At 41.7% G+C, this 16,394-nt stretch overlaps 1 protein-coding gene across 2 annotated transcripts in view; it reads left to right on the top strand.

Moving 5' to 3' along the window:
• MID2 (midline 2) overlaps positions 1 to 16,394 on the top strand; it is a 101,561-nt gene that overhangs the window by 71,408 nt on the left and 13,759 nt on the right. The window contains exons 6-7 of one of the 2 annotated variants that reach the window (XM_043973641.1): positions 7,349 to 7,476; positions 11,497 to 11,640. In XM_043973641.1, coding sequence (XP_043829576.1) covers positions 7,349 to 7,476; positions 11,497 to 11,640 — 272 coding nt within the window. Of the gene's footprint in view, positions 1 to 7,348; positions 7,477 to 11,496; positions 11,731 to 16,394 lie in introns of both variants that reach the window. The other variant, XM_043973640.1, reaches the window with a different exon arrangement.

Below are 16,394 nucleotides of genomic sequence, written 5' to 3'. Positions count from 1 at the left end.
TTCCTTTGGGACTTATCTCAAGGACCACATTCTGAATGAAACTATCATTGGTTCCCCCAGATACTCCAGCCTTCTCCTATGAGGTCACCTTATTTTTACCTCATATGTGCTTGCTATGAACCTAGATCTATGCATCTTGTCTCCCCACTAGAATTCCAGTTCCTAGGAGGCATTATTGCTTTTGTCTTTTTATATCCAATGATCAGGACAGTCCCTGATACATAGTAGGAGTGTAAGAAGTCCTTGCTTCAAAGACTTTAACTGCCAGATGAAGAAGTTTGGATTTTAACCTAGAGCCAGTAGAGAGCCCGTGAAGCTTAATCAGGAGAGTGATACAGTCAAGCTTGGACTTTCAGAATATCAATTTGGCAGCTACATGGAAAAGGGTTTGCAGGCTTGAACTTAGGTGATGATTATGTGAATGGAGAGAAAGGAATAGTTCTAAGAGATGTTATGGAGAGAGAATCAACAAAATTTGGCAACTATTTAGATAAACTGGGTGAATGAGAATGAGGAATTGAGTACAACACTGAGATTTTGAACCTGGGTGATGAAGGACGATGATGCCCTCGACAATAAAAGGGAAGTTTGTATTAAGGGTATGTTTGGGGGAAAAGATCATGAGTTTTGTTTTGGACATGGATTTGAGATACCTATGGGTCATCCAATTTGAGATAGTCAATAGACACTTGGTGATACCAGCATAGTTCAGAAGAAAGATTAAGGCTGGATATATATGTGTGTAGATAGATAATAGATAGATAGATAGATAGATAGATAGATAGATAGATAGATAGATAGATAGATAGATAGATAGATAGATAGATAGATAGATAGATGGATGGATGAATACATAGATAGATAGATAGATAGATAGATAGATAGATAGATAGATAGATAGATAGATAGATAGATAGATAGATAGATGGATGGATGAATAGATAGATAGATAGATAGATAGATAGATAGATAGATAGATAGATAGATAGATAGATAGATAGATAGATATGTTAGATATACCTGTATAATACTCATCTATATAGGGATGATAACTGAACTCAAAGGAGCTGATAACATCACTGAGAGAGAGGGGTTATGCAGAAAGAGAAAAGATGATGGTGCTAGATACACCCTTGGGATACACTCACAGTTATGTGGATGATGGTCCAGCAAGATTGATAAACAGTGGTCCAACAGGCTGAAGAAGAACCAAGAGGGAGCAGTGTCATTAAAACCCATAGATGAGAGGGGCAGTTAGGTGGCACGGTGGATAAAGCACTGGCCTTGGATTCAGGAGGACCTGAGTTCAAATCCAGCCTCAGATACTTGATACTTACTAGCTGTGTGATCCTGGGCAAGTCACTTAACCCTCATTGCCCCACAGAAACAAAAACAAACCCCATCGATGAGAAGATCAGGGAGGAGAGATTAGTCAACAATGTCAACTGCTGTAGAGAGGGCCCAAAGAATGAGGACTGAGAAAAGGCCATTGGATTGAGCAATTATAAGATCATTGATAACCTTGAAAAGAACAGCTTCTATTTATGGATGAGGCTGAAAGCCAGATTGCAAGGGGTTGAGGAGTGAGTGAGAGCCAAGAAATAATTAATTATCACCAAGTTGGATTTATATGAGAGATTCAAGGAAAGTTCAACATTAGGGAAACAATATAATTAACCATATGAAAAATAAAAACATCCAAATTTACAATTATCTCACTAGATGAGAAAAGCCTTTGTCCAAATATAACACTCATTTATGCTTAAAAATCCCCTTACAACATATAGACATAGAGGGATCTTTTTTAACAACATAAAAAGTGTCTTAAGTCAAAAACAAGCATAATATACAATAACAACATGCTAGGAGTTTTCCCAATAAATAAAGTAGTACAGCGAGGATACCTACTCTCCCCACTTTTATTTGATTTCATTCAAGAAATTCTATCAATAAGACAAGGGAATAAAAATATAAAGATAAGGGAAAAGATATGACTACCAGTGACATGTTGGTTTAGATAGAAAATCCTAGAGAATCAGTAAATTAGTAGTTGAGACAATTAATAGATTTAGCAAAGTTGCAAACTACAAAAGAAACCTGAAAAAACCAATAGCATTTTCCATATAATAATAGCAAAATTTAAGAAGCAACAATGGAAAGGTAAATACTACTGAAAATGACTAGAAATGCATAAAATATGGGGGGGGGAGTCAGTCTACCAAAGCATACTCAAGACATATAGATATTACAATCCAAAGTGTTCCATAAAGAACAACTTAAATAGCTAGAGCAATATTCAGTGCCCATAGCTGGGGGCTGTGGGGGTGGAGCAGCTAGGTGGTGCAGTGGATAAAGCACTGGCCCTGGAGTTGGGAGGACCTGAGTTCAAATATCACCTCAGACACTTACTAGCTGTGTGACCCTGGGCAAGTCACTTCACCCCAATTGCCTTAAACATCCAGGGCCATCTCCAGTCATGTCGATGTATGTCTTGCCACTGGACCCAGATGGATCTGGAGGAGAAAGTGAGGTTGGTAACCTTGCACAGTCTTCCCTTACTCAAATCCAATTCACTGCAAGTCAGGACATCACCTCCTGATATCATAGTCCTCTTCAGAAACAAAGGACAAACAACAACAACAACAACAGCTCTCCATAGCTGGAACATGGAAATATAATTAAAATGACAGTCTGACCAAATTTAATTTAAAATTTTAATGCTATGCTAACCATCAAAGCGATACTTTACAGAACTTGATAAAATAATAAAATATTCAATTGGTGAAACAAAAGATCTAAAATATCAAGGAAAATAATGAAACAAGGCAGGGATAAAGAGAGAGTAGCACTTCCAGACCTCCAACTATATTGTAAAGCAGCTGTCATCAAAACCATTTGGTAGTGATTAAAAAATAGAAAATTAGATCAATGAGAGACTAGACAAGAAAGAATCAGAAACAATGGAACTCAGTAACCCATTGTTTGATCATTTCTGCCAGACTGCTTTCTAGTTTTCCCAACAGTTTTTTTTTACCCAAATAGAGAGTTCTTTCCCAAGTAATTTATATTTCCAAGTTTTCCATCCCAAATCTTCATATGGATTATTTGTGCCTAACCTGTGGTAGAACTTATGAGATTGTATTGGTCTAATCAGCCACAGTGAGACACACACTGTACCTTGACCCTGATATCATGATGTAGTTTTGGTCCTCTTTGAGTACAAAGGACACAAACCAATATTTTCAAGTTCATGGAAAGTTGGAATTATGACAGTGATTGTTTTGGTGGCATTGTGACAGCATTGGTGATGATGCTGATTATAGAAATATGGCTGATAACTCAGTGATGATTCTGATTGTAGGGAGAGTGATGTAGGTGATGGTGACAATGTATTCAAGATAATGGTACTGATGATGGTAGGGATGCTATGGTAGTGGTGGTGGGACTGTGCTGATGGTAGCGATAATGTGACATTGATGATGGTAATGATAGCAATGATGGTGATGTGATATCGATAAGGTTACTGATGGTAGTATCCTGATGGGCAGCTAGGTGGCACCATAGTGGATAAAGTGCTGAGTCTAGAGTGAGGAAGACCTGAGTTCAAATCTGCCCTCAGACACTTACTAGCTGGGTGACCCTGGGCAAGTCACTTAATCTCTGTTTGCCTCAGTTTCTTCATCTATAAAATGGGGGTAATAATAGCACCTATCTCCCAGGGTCGTTGAAAGGATGAAATGAGATAGTAATTGTAAAGTACCTAGCACAGTGCCTAGCACATAGTAAGAGCTATATAAATGTTAGCTATAATAATAATAATTAATTATTATAACAGTGATGGTGGTAGTCATTCCATTATTCTAACTGATGTTAGGAATGAAACAGTGATGGTGGTAAGAGTGGTCAAGATTTGATGGTGATAGTTTTGCTGATGGAGGTGATATTATGACAGTGATGGTAGTAGGGATGTGACAGTGTTATTAGTAGCATTTGGTCATTAATCACTGTGCTGAAGGTAGCAGCATTATGATGGTATTGGGGCATCTTTGATGTTAATGGTACATTATAACAGCTAGAACATTGGACTGAATCTACTCAGATGAAATTCAATAAGTTGCAAAATTTGTGGATACAAAACTCAACTCTACAAATATGAGGTGTATGAGATATGGATCGGCAACAATTTTTCTAAAAGAAGATCTGGGGGTTTTAGCAGATTGCAAGCTCAATATGAAGGAGCAAGGTGATGCGGTAGCCACAAAAGCTAATGCAATCTCAGGTTGTAATGAGGGTCATAGCTTCTAGGAATAGAAAGGGTGTAACCCACTATCCTCTGCCCTCATCAAACCACATCTAAAGTATTATGTTCAGTTCTGGACATTACTCTTCAAGAAGAATATTGATAAGCTAGAGAGTAACAAAAGGAGGGGAACCAGAATGGTAACAAACCTTAAATTCATGACATATGATGACTAGTCAAAAAAAAATGAACATGATTGGCTGAGAGAAAAGAAAACTCTGGAGGGATATGATAGCTGTGCTTAAGTATCTGAAGAGATATCATGTGAAGGAGGGGACTAGATTTATTCTCTTTGGTCCCAGATGGAATTTCCAGGAACAATATGTAGAAGGTACAAAGAGAAAAATGTAGGCGTGATGTCAAGAAAAATTCCTAAACAAGTAGACTTCTTTTGAGAAGTGGTGGGTTCCCTCTGCTTACAGATCTTCAGGCAGAGATTGGACAACCATTTGTCAAGTATGTAATAATGGGGTATTCCTTCCTGGATGGATTGGACTCTATGGCCACTAAGTCACTTCTAATTCTTAAATTCTGTGATTCTCCCATCTACAGAGAGAGAACTGATATTTGAATACAGGTTGAAATATAATTTCTTTCATTAGTTACTTTATCAGAAACAAAAAATGATAAGCAGGATGCTTTCAGAAAAGCCTGGAAAGACCTACACGAACTGATGCAGAGTGAAATGTACTGTATACAAAGTAACAGCAATAGTGTAAATGATCTGCTGTGAATGACTTGGTTATTTTCAGCCATGCAGTTATCCAAGATAACTCTGAAGGACTTATGAAAATTGTAATCCATCTACAGAGAAAGAACTGATAGTATCTGAAAACAGATTGAAGCATATTTTTTGATAGTTCCTCAATCTGAAGTTTTGTTTTTGTCTGTTTTCTTTCACAACCTAGCTAATGTGGAGATATTTTGCATGACTACTCATGCATAACTTATATTTAATTGCTTGAGTTCTTGTGGGGGCAGGGAGGGAGGGAGGAAGAGAAGTTGGAACACAAAGTTTTTAAAAAATTGATGTCAAAATTTGGGTTTACATGTAATTTGGAAAAATAAAATTCTAAATAAATTCTGTGATTCTCTAGGACATGACAGTGTTAATGGGACTGTGACATTCTATACCCACAGTCCATCGCCCTACTCCTGAGACAAACAAAATGTGAATCATAATCAGCTCTTGGAGCCAAGATTTGTACTGGCATTTAATCTGAATTCTGATGGCTTTTAATGTTCTTTTCATTTGTTTCATTGTTGTCGCTGGATATTTTCTTTACCTGGTTCTACTTTATTTCCTCTGTATCAGTTCATACAAGTCTTCACATGTTTTGCTGAATTCTTCATATCCATTCTTTTTATTTTTTCCAATTCCATGTAAAGATAGTTTTCAACATTCATTTTTGTAAGCATATCCATCATTCTTAACAATGCACAATGATATTCCATCATATTTATATAACACAGTTTGACTTAAAACAACAACCACCACCACCCTCTTATTTTCATTTCCTCCCCTAGACTGCCTCAGCTTATTCTATGATTTAGTTACCCTGAAAATTATTCTTGCAGGACTATACCATATTTTTTATATTCATGCTCTGTTACCTGCTCTTGCTTTTATCTTTTGTACCTGTCATTTAAAAATCTAAGTTGATTGGTGAGTCCCCTGTGCATCCACAGCCATCTCTTTAGACAATTTCCCCTTTTCTTCCTCATTAAATTGTTTCTCTTTAAAATTTTTTTTTGTTTCTCTTTATGTCTTCCAAATTTCTTTCTTCAAAGTTTTCCATCCTTCCAAGGCCAGTAAAAATTTAAGCCATGGCATCCTATTTAGCCTTCCCCCAAACACTTTAAAATCTGCTCTCCCTGGGGCAGCTAGGTGGTGCAGTGGATAGAGCACCAGCCCTGGAGTCAGGAGGACCTGAGTTCAAGTTTGGCCTCAGAAACTTAACACTTACTAGCTGTGTGACCCTGGGCAAGTCACTTAACCCCAATTGCCTCACACACACAAAAAAAAACAAAAACAAAAAAAATGTATAAAATCTGCTCTCCCCAAATGGTAGGGGGAGAACTTGTCTGGTGACTCCCAGCATTCCTTTCCCCTATTCCAAATTTGAAATCAAGTCTCTCCATAATGAGATAAAAACTACATGCTTTAGAACAGAAAAGGTAGAGATCAGTATGAGCTGGATTATTTATATGACAAGAAGGTCAGGGTATAGTAGTAGAAAGAGCCCTTTTGCTGGGGCCCAGGAAATCTTCGAATCCGGGTTTGGCTGTTTACTTGCTGCTACTATGGGCAAATACCTCAACTTCTTTGAGCCTCTTTCCTTACCTGTAAAAGAAGACAACATTTAATCCATTTACTTCCCAGAATTCTTGGGAGAAAAGTGCTTTAAGCATTATCCTTAAAGCTGGAGAGAAATGTAGGCTGCTGTTTTTCCTTGGGGGAGGTTTCTACTTGCTGAGCTAGGCTGTGGGAGATTGTTTTTACAGCATTGCTATAGTTGCTCTTATCAAGCCTTCTGAAGTTTGACTGGACGGGCATTGTTGACAATGGCAACCTGACAAATTAGGAAAGACTAGGAGGAAAAAAATCTATTTTCTTCTTAGAAGTGAGGCTGGTGAGGGGGGGGGGAGGGTATAGATTCACCAGAGAATCTCAGAGCTGGAAAGTACTGGAAAGTACCATTTGGTCCAGGCCCACTTTCAAATATGTGTCCTTTCTCCAACCTCTCTGACAGGATGTCATCGCTTGATGACAATATGAGAGGAAATATGGTGTATGCCCTAATTGACCTCTGCTAATTAAAACAAAAATTGTTGGGCTCCATCAAGAGAATCATTTGTCTTCAGCGTTATGATGGCTTAAGCAGGCACAATGTCTAGCTACAAGAGGTTTGGGGGATTTGGTTTTTTGTTTTGTTTTGGGTTGTTTGTTGTTTGTTGTTTTTTTTTTACCTTGCTAAATGAAAAGTCATATAGATGAAAGTCGCAAAACCATTTTGATGTGTGTTGATATACTTTCCTCTCTTTCAGGGTTGCCATGGCAACTGCATCCTCTCAAGTTCTCATCCCAGACATCAATTTTAATGATGCTTTTGAAAACTTTGCTTTAGATTTTTCCAGAGAAAAGAAACTACTGGAGGGGCTAGATTACTTAACAGGTGTGAAAATATTGTTTTCTTTCCTATTTTCCTCTTGTTTTCTAGGGGTTATTTTCCTTGGAATTCATCTGGGAGGGGAGATGGTAATGTTTAAACTTGGAGAAAAATCTGCCCTGCCCTCCCTTTCTTTCTTTTTTTTTTTTTGCGGGGTAGTGAGGTTTAAGTGACTTGCCCAGGCTCACACAGCTAGTGTCAAGTGTCTGAGGTCGATTTGAACTCAGGTCTTCCTGAATCCAGGGCTGGCACTTTATTCACTGCGCCACCTAGCTGTCCCCCCGTCCTCCCTTTTTAATGCCAGATTTGACCCTGAAGTGGAAGTAAACGTATTTTCCCAAAGAGTTTTACTTCCTTGGAGCAGAAGAAGGAGGGGTTTGGAACTGTCTAGATTTAGAATGTTTCCAATCAATCAGTGAATGTTTGTTTAATATTCACTATGTGGCAGGCACCGGGCTAGGCACTTGGGGATAGCACTTGGGAAGGTAAAAATAGTCCTGGCTCAGGAAAGAGGCATCCTTGTCGAGACCGAAGTAAAATTCTAAACTATAATGAGGTTATATTTTTCTTTGGGTCATCCAAAGCTGGGTAGGAGATGAGAATCATAATGGGAAGGAGAGTGGAGTGGGGTACAAACCAAATGTGATCAATTTAATAAATATTGGTAAAAGAGTGATTTTAGATTTGCCATGATTTTAGATTAAGTCGAAGGGTACCCTAATTGGACTAGATGGCCCATGAGGTTCCTTCTAGCTCGAGATTTAAGATTCTATGTATAACCTTGGACAAGTCACTTCCCCTCCCTGGGCCTCAGTTTCCCCCTCTGTAAAATGAAGGGGTTAGACTAGATGGTCTCAGATATCTTTGAGCTCTAGATTGAGGAGCCAAATATTTTTGTTCTCCTTTTTCTGTTGAACTATCAGAAAGAAAAATAACAGTTGGGGTGTCTCCTTACCAGGATAGCAGTAACATTTTGCTATTTTCATAATGATATTTTAATTAAAGGCCTGCATGTGCAGACTGCTATATTAGACTTTGAACATAATTAGACCAAGAGCCCTGGACTCTCTATTCAGGGATAATAGATTTAGAGTTGGAAGAGACTTTGAAGACCACTGAGTCTAGCGGCCCAGTCTTACAGATAACAAAGCTGAGACCTGGAGAAGTAACCTGACTTGACCAGGGTAACACAGGTGGCAGAGCTGGGATATGAACTCAGGTCCTCTGACATCACATCCAGTCTCCTTTCCATTGTACCACGCTGGCTTGGGCTAAGGATGAGGATAAGACAATGATAAGGTCTAAGTGCTAAAAAAATATTAATGTAGAAGTCCGTGAGTGGCTTCTTGGCAGCCAAAATATGTGTCACAAAGTCCACATGCTTTATTTGACCCATGCCAATGAATCCTCTTCAAGAGAAGAGGCACCTAGTTCTAGGGGACAACTAGGTAGCACAGTGGATAGAGCACTGGCCCTGGAGTCAGGAGGACCTGAGTTCAAATCTGGCCTCAGACACTTAACACTTAACTAGCTGTGTGACCCTGGGCAAGTCACTTAACCCCAATTGCCTCAAAAATAAAATAAAATAGGGGGCAGCTAAGTGGCACAGTGGATAAATCGCCGGCCCTGGATTCAGGAGTACCTGAGTTCAAATCCAGCCTCAGACACTTAACACTTACTAGCTGTGTGACCCTGGGCAAGTCACTTAACCCCCATTGCCCCGCAAAAAAATAAAATAAAATAAAATAAAATAAGAATGAAGGACATGGGGCAGCTAGGTGGCGCAGTGGATAGAGCACTGGCCCTGGAGTCAGGAGGACCTGAGTTCAAATCTGACCTCAGACACTTAACACTTACTAGCTGTGTGATCTTGGGCAAGTTATTTAACCCCAATTGCCTCACCAAAAAACAAAACAACAACAAAAAGAATGAAGGACACAACAACAGCAATGATGCAATTCTAACAAGCTTGGTTATATAGTTATCTAGCTCATAGCCTAAAATAGCAAAAGGGATGGGAAAATGACCCAGGTGTCAAGAAGTAGCAACTGATGGACAAACAGCAAAGGAAGAGATTAAAATATCAAAAGAAGACCCCCTAAATTCAAAAATCACATCCACTTGGGGCCCCATAGCTGTCAGTAGCCCAGATGAGAAGTCTTGCTGTATTGTGGGCCAGTGTCATAATTAAGACTCATTAGGACAGCCCTGAATCATCAAGAAAAGGTTAAATGATACTCGGTGTGCCCTATCTGATAAGGGCAGCAAGCATGCAGTACATTTTGGAAAGATTTTAATTAAAAACGGCCAAATGAATTAAGAACATTCATATAGCTGAAAGGGCAAGCTCTCCTCATCTGGGAAATTCACATCCCTGAGGATGCTCATGGTTACTCTCTAGCTATAAATGACAAGAACCTTTGCAAGTCAGCTGGGGAGAAATGGGAAGGGAGAGTGAGCTGTTTGTTTTTAAAAGAAGAGAAACAAGGGGCAGCTAGGTGGCACAGTGGATAGAGCACCGGCCCTGGAGTCAGGAGGACCTGAGTTCAAATCCGGCCTCAGACACTTGACGCTTACTAGCTGTGTGACCCTGGGCAAGTCACTTAACCCTAATTGCCTCACCAAAAAAAAAAAAAAAAAAACCAAGGGAAGTGGGTGGAACTACTGAATGGTTAATAATGGTTTTTTAAATGGGAGAGAGGGATGAAAAGAGATAGTATCAAGAGATTTAGAGGAGAGGCCCATATGTTTGAGTGAAAGATAGAAATAATTCAGTGGTTTGGAGAAAACTGAGTTTCAGGGAAAAATTAAGAGCCAGGTGGCAGGTGATTTTAGAAAACGAGGGGGTGGGTACACCAGACAGTGCCTACACCATCTACCTGCAGAGTTTCAGGGCAGGCATGTGATAGGAAGATCAAGGATTCTCCATCTGTTTATATTTATTCATCTGGGGTTGGCTGTAATGCCAATAAGGCAAACCCATTGGTTTTGAGTGAGGGCAAGTCAGCCCCTCAGTTCACTCATAGTTGCTGGGCAGGTATTATTCTGCATTGGTAAAGGAAATGCCTTTGCTAGGAGTTCAGCATGCCAGTGGTGACCATGATTTTGTTTGTTTGGGTTTTTTGTGTGTGAGGCAATTGGGGTTAAGTGACTTGCCCAGGGTCACACAGCTAGTAAGTGTCAAGTGTCTGAGGTCGGATTTGAACTCAGGTCCTCCTGACTCCAGGGCCGGTGCTCTATCTACTATGCCACCTAGCTGTCCCATGGACCATGATTTTGAAAGAGTCAAAACAAAGATTTCTTAAACAGGGGAATATCTCAGCTGTTTGCTCCATGTCTATCAGACCTCCTCATACACAGGAGGCAACACTCAGTTCATTTGGGCCCCAAAGAAACTTTTGCCTGAAATTACTAGGTAGTTGAAACAAAACTTTGGGTGGGAGGAGAGATGGGGGAAAGGGAGGAAGGAGATTGAAGTCTTGTTTTTCAATTTTAAGTTGTACAGGCATTTGCCATAAAGAAAATATATTCATCAAGAAGATGGGGGGCAGCTAGGTGGTGCAGTGGATAGAGCACTGGCCCTGGATTCAGGAGGACCTGAGTTCAAATCCAGCCTCAGACACTTGACACTTACTAGCTGTGTGACCCTGAGCAAGTCACTTAACCCTCATTGCCCCCCTCCCAAAAAAAAGATGAGAGGCTGAATGGTATTAAAGAAAGAGCCTTGGCTCTGGAGTTAAAGGACCAGGGTTCAAATCCCAACACTCCCATGTACTACATGTATGACCTTGAGCAAATTACTTAGTCTCACTGGGCCTCAGTTTCCTCCTCTGTAAAATGAGGAGGTTGGACTAGATGGGCCCTGAGGACCCTTCCGGCTCTAGAACTAGGACCCTATGAGTGACCTTGGGTGAGTCACTTCCTTTCCTCTAGGCCTCAGTTTCCTGACTGCTCTGTAAAATAAGAGAGTTGGGCTAGCTGGGCCCCTCACCCCTCATCCTCATTCTTTGTATTCTTTCCCTACAGCCCCCAACCCACCGTCTATACAAGAAGAACTTTGTACTGCTTCCCATGACACTATCACCGTCCACTGGCTCTCAGAAGATGAATTCAGCATCAGTTCCTATGAGCTGCAGTACACCATATTCACTGGCCAGGCTAACTTCATCAGTAAGTCATGGTGTGGTTGGGGCCTGTGGCCAGAGATAAGAAAATGTAAGGAAGCAGTAAGCTGCTCAAGATTGGCCGGGGCTGCACGAGGCAAGTGTTTCCAAACTGTCCTGTGTCGCTGAGCCCGGTGTTTCCCAGGCAGTGTCGGCCTAAACAGTGCGCACTGAGCACTGGGAGGCTCCCACTGATGTGTCATTGCACCTCCAGCTCCTGCCCTCTGTGGCCTTCACCTCCCCTCCCCTCTCCAATTCATGTCCTGCCACCTTCCCTAACTGGGACTGGGCCCCAGCTCGGAGCTTGTCTCCGAGGTAGGCAGTCTGTGACATCTAAAATCATGGGGGACATTGCTGGGTTGGGGGGTGCATGTGTGACTTTCTCGCTTGCACCCTTCCTTTTCATTGTTGTGGTCAAACATGCTTTGCATAGTTCTACCTCTCCCTGGTCACCAGTTTTCCTCAGTGGACAAAACAGTTACTCCTTTCCCTCTGTCCCTTTTTTTCCTTCCTCCCTTCCCCCTCTCCCTCATGAATTGGAAGAAATTTACAAGTGGGCCACAGGATGTGAGGCCGTGGTTTAGCTCCAAATCTGTCATTGGTTCTTTTGAATCATGTGTCTGTTCAGACCTCCAGCTTGTTAAAACAATATGGCGCCAGGGCCCATCAGCCATCAATTAGGGATGTTTGAAATAACAACAAAGGGGAATTAAATTGTGTGTTGTGGGGAGGAGGTGGAGCCAATTTCCATTCAGAGGCAGCTCTCATGGGACACCAGCATTGTTTTCACCATTGTTTCCATCTTTATGTTTCTGCCTTCTTGGCTTATGTTGAGGGGAGTTTCCCAGACAAGAGTCATTGAATGGGCTGCCGATCTTGGGGAATCCTGCAGATCAAGCTGAAGGCACTCAGCCCAGGCAACCCCCCAAGAAGAGACCAGGCAGCTTTTAAATAGGTCAAAGGTATTTTTGCTTTTGCTTTAAAGTACACACGGTGCTTTGTAGAGGAAGCTTTACAGGTTAGTCTTTTCACTAGCAATCAATCTAAATCTAAGTAAATCTAAACTTAAGCACCTACTATGTGCTAGGCACTGTGTGATGCAAGTACAAAAAGTGAAGCCATCCCTATTTTCAAGGAGCTTACAGGCTAATTTGGGGGATGGGGGGACATGTACATATATGAATATATGCAGACTAAATACAAAACAAATACAAGACAGTGAAGGGAAGGAAGGTACTAGCAGCTGGGATGAGGAAGGGCTTCATGTAGGAGGTGGTACTAAAGCTATGCCTTGAAGGAAGAAGAGAGGGAAGCTATGAGGTGGCAGGGAATAGGGCATGGATTTCAAACATAAGGCACAGCCAATGCAAAGGCGCAGAGATGGGAGATAGAGTACTATGTATGAGGAGCATGCTGGCCTATAACACTAGAAATTGATTGTGAAAATAGCTCCTGTGGTGTAATGGAGAGAAGGGGAGACTTGGAGCACCAGCTCTGTCACTTACTAGCTATGTGACCTTAGGCCCAATCACCTAATTTCTCTGAGTTATCATCCTATCTTTAAAATCAGACTGACTTGAATAAGTCGTTGTGAGAATCAGAAGATGGAATGTATATGAAAACACTTCCAAAAACATGTGTGCAGGGTGGTTATTGACACCCGTTGATTCACATAACCCCATTTTCTCTTTGCATCCAAACTTCTCCCAGAGCTGCTGGTAAGTGGCCCAGTGGACTGATGGACCCTTGCCTTGGCAAAAGTTGGACAACTTTTGGTAGATTTCACCAATGGTGAAATGGCCCAAAAGGCAGATGGCAGGGAGAGGAAGGGAGACCAACTGACCCTTTATCAGGACTTTGGCCTTTCAATGACTCTGTGATCTTTCCAGTATGGGTACTTCCCTTCAAAGGGGCAAATTGAGACCCGTCCATGCCTTTTCTTCCCTTGACAAGGCACTCCTTGACTCCATCCTCCTTATGGGATCTACCCAATGTGCTATTAGCCTTCTCCAGGCCTTTAGCTGTGTCCTCACCATGTTTCTGATCATATATTTCACTCTCAGAGTTAGAAGGGACCTCGGCAGCCATTCTGGTTTATCCCACTTCTTGAACAAGAATATCTTCCCTGACATCCCTAATAAGTGGCTCTCCAGCTTGTGCTTGAAGACCTCCAGCAAGGGGGAATCTTCAGCCCCTTGAAATGAGATCTCTGATTGGTCAGAAGTTTGCTTGCCGCCTCATCTAAAGCCCCATCTACCCATTGCTTCTAATTCTGTCTTCTGTGTCTAAAAAATAAATTCACTTCTCATATATGAGAGTCATTCAGATATATAAGATCATAGATTTTTATCTCGAAGGGACCTCAGAGATCACCTAAACCAAGCTCTTATTTTACAAATGATGAAACTGAGGCACAGAAAGGTTAAGTGACTTGTCCACAGTGACACAGCTAGTAAGTAAGTAGAGTGAAGCTTGAAGACATCTGCATTATCTTCTCTAGGCTAAACATTACCATTCCCTTCTACCAATCCTTAAAAAGCATGATCTTAAGATCTTCCCTTCCCTTCTTCCTTATCCCAGATACCTCCTCTGGACCTTTTCCAGCTTAAATGTCCTTCCTAAAATGTGGCTTCTAGAACTGAAAAGAGTACACTGGCTAAAACCTGAACAGGCCCCCTCCTATCTGCTGCCCCCTCCTGCATTGATGTTGCTGAGTTGCAAGGTATCCGTTAGCTTGCCTTAGAGGATCTCATCAAGGTCTTCCAAGAATTTCTCTGCCTCATAGGCTACAGTTATCCTCATGTTAGCCTTTTTGCTTATGCTCTGCCAGATGAAATATTCAAGTATCCCAGGAGATGGTGTTTCTTGCCACCTGTGAGTACACAATGAAACCAGGTCTGACAATTCCTTTGCTTGTCACTCCAAGGAGGGAGGACCCAGGAGCTGTCCTACTTAGCTATAACTTCCTTATGTCTTCTGGTTTCCTTTTTTAGCAAGGACACCATATTGATATGCCCCAGGTCCTCCAAGTATGTCTTTTATCATTGGACAAAGAGTTTACATTTACATTATCAACAGTGACTCTATTGTTGACAGATGATCCCAAACCAGTGTGATATCTAGCACACTTTATCACCTTTTCCACTATTCTTCCACCATCATTGAAGGAACCAAAAGGGGCTCTGTAGGACTGGGGTGCCATTTTGCAATTTTTCTTCAGATAATCCAACTTACTAAACCATTCATGGTCTAGGGGCCCTCAAAGACCTGGGCTTATACAGATTGGACTCTACTCTAGGGGCCTAATCGCAGGGGATCCATTTCTTTCTAGGTGACAGCTAGGTTGCACAGTGGTTAGCGTACGGCTCTGGAGTCAGGAAGACCCAAGTTCAAATCCCACCTCGAGCACTTACTAGCCAGGTGATCCCAGGCAAGTAACTTAACCTCTGTTTGCCTCAGTTTCCTCATCTGCAAAATGAAGATAATAATAGCACCTACCAGGGTTATTGTGAGGATCGAGTGAGATAATAATTGTAAAGCCCTTAGCAGTGCTTGGCACATGGTAAGCACTGTATAAATATTCGCTGTGATGAAGACGACACCAATGATGATAATGATGTTGCCTCCTGCCCCAGAGAAAAACTCCACAGAAGTCTCTAAAATACAGCTTAGGTATAGCTCAAATCTAGGACTCCCTGATAGGTATGTGGCAGGGTCCCTTCCCCAAAGGGACGCAATGTACATATCAGGTATGGGATAGCATGTACTTCATCCATCACAGAAAAGTCATGACACAAAGGGCACACAGTTATACTGTTGAAAGAAAACATTCAATTAGCCCATTATACTCATGAAACTACTGAGTCTTTGTGGGACTACTAACCAAAGAGTTCCCACTGACCTCCACTTTTTTTTTTTTTTTTTGCGGGGCAATGGGGGTTAAGTGACTTGCCCAGGGTCACACAGCTAGTAAGTGTCAAGTGTCTGAGGCCGGATTTAAACTCAGGTACTCCTGAATCCAGGGCCAGTGCTTTATCCACTGTGCCACCTAGCCACCCCCTGACCTCCACTTTTACTAGCTGAGCCTCTTATGGCATTATCATGGAAGGTGGCAAGGGCCAGATCACCTACCCCCAGACTCCTGCCATTGTATTGCTTTAGTCCTTAAGCTGCCAAGTCCTTCTAATTAGTCATAATCCTTCCTCTCCAAGAAGTGCCCTGTTAAGGACATCTCCTTGTGGGAAACTGGTATACAACTCAAGAACTCTTGAGCTCAGGATACCCCATGCTCCCCACCCTGGGATCCATTGTCAAGATCACTTTTCTCCAACCTGTGCCCAGAAAAGGAAGGAGAAGGATAGAAGAAGGCATCCAGGAACTAAAGGCCCAGAAACTCTAGTCTAAGATTTGCCTGGGTAAGCGTTGGGGTGGAATGGGGTGGGTAGAGGAGACAATCCCCTTTCCTCCCTTTCTGCACTCAGGTCAGGAAGTCTAAGAGAGAAAACATAAAGAAAAACGGCAAGGTGAATGAGCAGGCCATTTCCCAGCTTGCTTTTATTTTATTTGGGGGATTTTTGGTTTGCTTGTGGGGCAATGAGGGTTAAGTGACTTGTCCAAGGTCACACAGCTAGTAAGTGTCAAGTGTTTGAGGCTGAATTTGAACTCAGGTCCTCCTGAATCCAGGGCCTGTGCTTTGTCCACTGTGCCACCTAGCTGCTCCCTCCCAGCTTGCTTTTAAGACTCGCCAAACATACACAATGA

This window comes from Dromiciops gliroides, chromosome X (genome assembly GCF_019393635.1).
Source record: "Dromiciops gliroides isolate mDroGli1 chromosome X, mDroGli1.pri, whole genome shotgun sequence".
NCBI classification, from domain to species: domain Eukaryota; kingdom Metazoa; phylum Chordata; class Mammalia; order Microbiotheria; family Microbiotheriidae; genus Dromiciops; species Dromiciops gliroides.
This window is presented reverse-complemented; position numbering and strand designations above follow the sequence as displayed.